Below are 6,455 nucleotides of genomic sequence, written 5' to 3'. Positions count from 1 at the left end.
CCCTCTGTTGAAAATGCTGGTGTGGAGGTTAAAGCATATGCACTTCTACTCATTGGCTGGCTGATCAACCTTGGACAAGTAACTAAACTTCTCTGTGTCCATTTCCTCACTTTTAAAAATGGGTATAATAATAGCTCTTATATGGTAGAGCTATGACAATTTATTGAGTTTATAACTTAAGGGCAGACTCAGCAGAGTGTCTGGCCCTTAGGGCTACTCAGTCAGGGTGATATTCTATCTTTAGAATAAACTATAAACAGAATAGATGGCTATCTCCATTTTACAGATGAGAAAACAGAGCCTTAGAGATAAAGAAGTTGGGCGGAAGCTGCTGACTTTGAAGTGATATCAAAGGCAGGAATTCAGGTTCTCAGGATTGATTCCTTTGCCAGCCCTTTTTAAATAGGTACAAAAGGACCCATTAACTCCAGACCTTATCCGACCAATTGCAAGCTCTGTGCTGCTGTTGTTGCAATTAATGGTTTAGCTCTTCCAGGGTGGACCAGGGTGAGGTGAATGACACACTGGGCTTTGGTGCAAAATTTAAGGGGTTGCCAAACAACTCAATAATCAAGATAAATAATATTTTAATGCAGAAACATCCATGATGAACAAAGTATCAACATCTTAAATAAAGTCAGGACCCAACCCTGAACTTTCACCACCCTGTCTCAATCCTGCCCCTGGAACCTGCAGATCTGTGAAACCATTCTGGGCACTCCTGGAGTGGAAACAAGGATGACACGGGAGAAAACAGCGCCCTCTTCTGGCTAATAGTGAGCACTGTTCCTCTCCTGGGGAGCCAAGTTCACCTTCTTTGCCCCTTAAGTCAGCAGTATCTTAGTGCTAGAACAGACCCTTTGGGCACCGCAATGCTTTTCACCGTGACCTTTTCGTGAGACATCTAGGTTAAGAGGTTGCAGGCCAGTCAAATGATATCACTGAAGCCCCAGGCCAACTCTTACCCCTGGCCACAGCATTGCACTTGGCCATTGCCTTTCTCTCCTTACCACCTGTGAAAACATGCCCAAGGACTTGTCCTTTTCTCTTTGGCAGAGTCTAAAGCTGCCTGTTAATATAAAGTAGGCCTTTCCAGGCTGACCATGGGAGGAGGTGGAGGAAACAGGACCAAGAAAGAGGTGAAGGGCTTCTCCAGCTGCTGACTAGTGGGCCTTGAGCAGGAAGCTGGCTGCTGGTCTCACTGCATAGTGTCTTATTCTTCTTTTAAAGGTTTGGGAGTTTTTCAGCTTTATTTTATTTATGTTTTATTTTTTATTTTGCAATGATTTCAAATGTGCATAAAAGTTGCTAATATAGCCACAAACTCTTATATACTCTTCACCCAGATTCATCAATGACTATTTAGCCACATTTCCTTTTCATTTGTTTTCTATATATAAGATTTTTTTTCCCCCTTTCTGAAATGTTAAAGAGTTAGTTGGAGACATTCTGACCCTTTGTCCCTAAACACTTCAGGGTGATTTCTCAAGGTCAAGTACATTTTCTTATATAACCACAGGACAATATCAAAAGCAGAAGGTTTACCAATCATAAGATATTATTATTTAATTTACAGAACTTATAAATTTTACCAGTTACATTAACAATGTTCTTTACAGCAATTTTTTCCTTTCTGGTCCAGGTTCTAATCCAAGACTATGCATTGCACTTAGCAATCCTCTCTTCTTGTCTCCTCCATTCTGAGCCGTTCCTTAGCTTTTCTTTGTTTTTCATATCTTTGACATTTTTGAACTGTACAGGCCAGTTACTTTGTCGCATCTCCCTCAGTTTGGGTTTGACTGAGGTTTCCTTATAATTAGATTCAGGCGATGTATTTTGGGGAGGAAACTGCATATGTATCTCATAAAATTCATAGAATTAAAATTTTTTTTCATTAATTAATTTTATCCTCACTCAAGGACAATTTTTCATTGCTTTTAGAGAGAGAGAAAGAACCATTGATGTGAGAGAGAAGCATCAATCCATACATTCCTGGACTGGAGAGACTGTCTGTGCCAGGACCCGGGATCAAGTAACAATATAATCAATAAAATACATTAAAAAAAAAAAAAAAAAAAGAGGTTCTGTACCTCTGTCCAGCTGCCCTAAGGAGGACGTTCCGCGGACCCCGCACCCGCCGACTCCCTTCCCCGCGTCCTTGCTACCGCCTCGGCGAAGATGGCCTCAGGAGTGCAAGTTGCTGATGAAGTATGTCGCATTTTTTATGACATGAAAGTTAGAAAGTGTTCCACACCAGAAGAAATCAAGAAAAGGAAGAAGGCTGTCATTTTTTGTCTCAGTGCAGACAAAAAGTGCATCATTGTAGAAGAAGGCAAAGAGATCTTGGTTGGAGATGTTGGTGTAACTATAACTGATCCTTTCAAGCATTTTGTCTCAATGCTTCCAGAGAAAGATTGTCGCTATGCTTTGTATGATGCAAGCTTTGAAACCAAGGAATCCAGAAAAGAGGAGTTGATGTTTTTTTTGTGGGCACCAGAGCTAGCACCTCTGAAAAGTAAAATGATCTATGCAAGCTCCAAGGATGCAATCAAAAAGAAATTTCAAGGCATAAAGCATGAATGTCAAGCAAATGGGCCAGAAGACCTCAATCGGGCTTGTATTGCTGAAAAACTAGGCGGATCCTTAATTGTAGCTTTTGAAGGATGCCCTGTGTAGATCATTGTTCAGTGCCACAAATCAAAAGCTTCCATGTTTAATGTTATCCTCTTGCTATATAAGTAAAGCAGATATATTTAGGTCAGGGTCTCACTGAGAGGGAGCTATCTTGTCATTTGTTAGAGTAAATTAAATATTCTATAAACATGTGCAAACAGCCCCAAATAAATTCAAAATCTAAAGTTTTACTGGTGTGAAATTAAATCCTTATTGGCCAAATGCCTGTTTTAATGAGCGGGCTTGTAAAGATTTTTGCTGAGCTCATGATTTTTAATAATGCAGTTCACAAAATAGTACAAGGTCATATGAAGAGAATTGTTGCATCTTTGTTAACCTCAGCAATCACTTTGTTTCTTTAGTTTAGATAATTGGTCATAACCTAGTTATGATTTTTGCCCAAATTTTCTATTCTCTCGAGCTAAACTGAATAATGGAAGATAATTCTCACAACATGTTTAACACTTTAATAAACTAACTACAGTAAGATTAAATTAGGCAGTCTTTTAATTCTACCACACATGTAATGAAGACTGTCTCAGAATTGTGTACACTTATAATCAGCGCTGATATTGCGAAGCACTATTTCAAGCACGTAGTTGGAGTACAAGAAGCAACTCCTGGCACCTGTGATAAGCTCTACCTACTAGCTGGGAGACTGTTCTGGGAACGACCTTGCATCTTTACAGCCATGATGTGTCCTCAGGAAAATGTGCAGTATCTTGTAACAACCAATTATAATGCAAATTAGGGCTCCATTGGTAGTACACTGTATTAATGAAAATGATAAAACAGTATATTGATAAGCTGGGACACTTGTGATAGCTTTAATTATGTCTTCTTCGAACTTTGTTGCTTCTGGTACAGTTAAGGTATGGATGAACATTAGGTACATGTTTACTCTGGGGTCTAGGAGAGCTTAATATCCTAGAGCAGTTTGCCAGTTCCTTGTGAAATGGGGAGCAGGCACAACAAATGACACCCACAGAAAAGCCGCTACCTGATGACACTTGGAAGTGATTGTCTTTAAGATCACAGGCATAACACTTTGAACAATATAGAGATGCACAAACAGTTGAACTTAGAAATAGCTGTTTTGGCTTTATGTAATAAAGGAAGCATTTTTAACTTAAAAAAAAAAAGAAAGGATCAAACCTGCGACCTAGTCATGTGCCCCAACCAGGAATCAAACCTGCAACCCTTCAGTTCTAGGATGATGTTCCAACCAACTGAGCTACAGCAACCAGCTCTCACGGAATTTCTTAAATGAGCTTCTTCTGGTGTTCACAGGGCAGATGGTGACTCTGAGACCCAGGAAGCAGAGTGTGATTTAAAAGCTCTTAATCAGTTAAGCAGTCAATATTTAGTAAATATTTGCAGTTTGAGATTTGTTGTTTGGAGGGTATCCTCCCCTTGGAACAATGTTGTGTGGGGTGTTAATGCTGGATCTCAACAATAATAAAACAATAATAGTGACTACAGGTGTTGAGCTGTATTGGGCCCCATATTACACATCTTCTTTTCATGTACTAGATCTTTATTTATTTCTTTAAAAATATCTTTATTTACTTATTTTTAGAGAGAAGAGAAGGGAGGGAGAAAGAGTGGGAGAGAAACTTCAATGAATGGTTGCCTCTTGCATGCCTCCAACTGGGGACCTGGCCTGCAACCCAGGCATGTGCCCTGACAGGGAATCAAACTAGTAACCCTTTGCTTTGCAGGCCAGTGTTCAATCCACTGACCCACACCAGCCAGGGCATGTACTAGATCTTTAAACCTCACTATCACCTGAGTACTGCTATTATCTCATCTTATAGATAAGGAAACAGAGCCTCAGAGAGGGTCAGTCACTTGCCTCAGGTCTCACAGCTAGGAAGAGGTACAGCCAGAACTGTTTGACACCAGAGCACAAGCACCTGGTCAGTCTTCTATACCATGTCTTCTCTGGCACTTACCAGTATTCCATTTCAGAACAGAGATAATTCAGGTCTCCCTTCTCCCCCCAGACTCCCAGCTGTTTTCTCCCCCTATTCTGAAGCCCTCTGCTTACCCAAAACATAAGGGGCATGAGAGCTTGGGAGACACCCCAGGCTGTAAGTAGGAAACCTCAGCAGGTTGTGTGATGTTCTCTAGGAGTAACCTATCGAGTCATCATGCATTTGGCAATTATTTACAAATCCATTAAAAATTATTTACATCAATCCCAAGGACAGGGCAAGAAGAGCAACTATGAGCAGAAGATGTCAATCCTTAACGAAACAGTGACTCATGAATGAGTCTCAAGTCAGGAACCCCACTCCAGGATGAGATTTCCCTGCCACAGGCAGAACCTGCTCTAAACTCATCTCAGAACCAGACTTAGATGCAGGCCAGTAACATTCATAACACATGACCTTAAGAAATCAGCCCTGGAGACTTGTCACAAACAGCTCCCTGGCCAGAACTGGGGATCATTTTGCACCGTGGGTGTTTTAGGGGATTTTAATATTCACTCATTTAACAATTCACCCTATTAAGTGTGGAGGGAGGTACAAAGATAAGTAAGAGACAGCTCCTGCCTTGGGGACTCACAATTAAATAGTTATTTGGACTTACCTTTGGATTTGGATTTGTGAGTTTTCTGTGCTCCTGAGCTATCATTCCACATCCACTAGCCACAGAACTGTCATGATGTGGAATTACCAATATAAATCTTGGGCTCAAACCTTCTGGAGCCCCAATGGCCACCATTTTATCTCGATTATTATGACTTCTCTATCTGCAGAGTCGGGGAGGGTGACCAACCATCTCATTTGTCCAGGACTGAGGGGTTGCTTTCAGTGTAAAGACAGGGAAAGTCCTGAGCAAATCTGAATGAGGATGTCACCATAGTGTTGGGAACAGGGCTGCCGGAGGGGAATAGGTAGGTGGGAGAGGACTGTTAACAGCCAACACTTATTTGTTGTTTACAAATTTAGTAATACTTAGAACAAGTTTATGCAGTCAGTACTATAGTACCCCTGTTTTACAGAGGTGTAAAAGGGGACCCAAAGAGAGTAAACAACCTGTCAGAGTATACCTTTGGTAAATGGCAGTCAGCTTCCCAGAAAGCAAATCCTGTGTTCCCAACCAAGACTCTGCACTGCCTCAGAGACCACATGTGTAAATGTGGTGAGATGAAGTCTTAAAACTGTCTTTGAAATTAATTCTCAGGGATTGGAAGCAGACGCCTCTGGAAGCAGAAGTCAGTAAAAGTTATGTTTCCATGGAGACCAATCATATCCAACCAAGCTGTGTTCACATGCAGCCACAAAGGAGGGGAGCTGCCATCACTAAAAAGAGGCGCATTTCTTAAGGAAAAGAAACCCTCAGTAGCAATTTCCTGAACCTCCCCCAATGCCCATTCTATAATTTGAGACTTTGGTGGAGCCTCCCTAGCAGTGTGCAAAATGTCAGTCTCGCATCAGCCCTTGAGGTCCTCATAAAGCTCCTTGGGGTAAGTGGGTAAGAACATTGATCCAGGAAACAAGTCTGCTGCACCAATTGCTGGCGGACCTTGGGCAAGTTACCTAACTCTAAGCCTAGCTTCCTTACCTGTTAACCCATGGGAGTAATAAATACCCACATGCTGTGGCTGTTGTGAAGACAAAAACAAATGAGATAATGCGTGAAAAGCACAATGCCCAGTACAGAGCAGGCAATGAAGAAATGTACACTAGCTATATACTAATTGCCATGTGCCTGCCCCATCCATCTCTGCTCTGTCCCAATGTCCATCTTGCTCTGACTCCTTGACCGGTTCA

At 41.5% G+C, this 6,455-nt stretch overlaps 1 protein-coding gene across 1 annotated transcript; it reads left to right on the top strand.

Annotated features, from left to right (window-relative positions):
• The first annotated feature begins 2,087 nt into the window (after positions 1-2,087).
• Positions 2,088-2,864, top strand: LOC150004793 (destrin). Its single transcript, XM_090283935.1, has one exon. The coding sequence runs from the start codon at positions 2,179-2,181 to the stop codon at positions 2,674-2,676; it is 498 nt and encodes a 165-aa protein (XP_090140061.1). The 5' UTR covers positions 2,088-2,178; the 3' UTR covers positions 2,677-2,864.
• The last annotated feature ends 3,591 nt before the right edge of the window (positions 2,865-6,455 follow it).

Source organism: Furipterus horrens, unplaced genomic scaffold (assembly GCF_987537825.1).
Source record: "Furipterus horrens unplaced genomic scaffold, mFurHor1.1.pri manual_scaffold_7, whole genome shotgun sequence".
NCBI classification, from domain to species: domain Eukaryota; kingdom Metazoa; phylum Chordata; class Mammalia; order Chiroptera; family Furipteridae; genus Furipterus; species Furipterus horrens.
This window is presented reverse-complemented; position numbering and strand designations above follow the sequence as displayed.

Excerpts from the sequence above, each read along its gene's own strand:
- LOC150004793 (XM_090283935.1), top strand. The coding sequence starts at position 2,179 with ATGGCCTCAGGAGTGCAAGTTGCTGATGAAGTATGTCGCATTTTTTAT.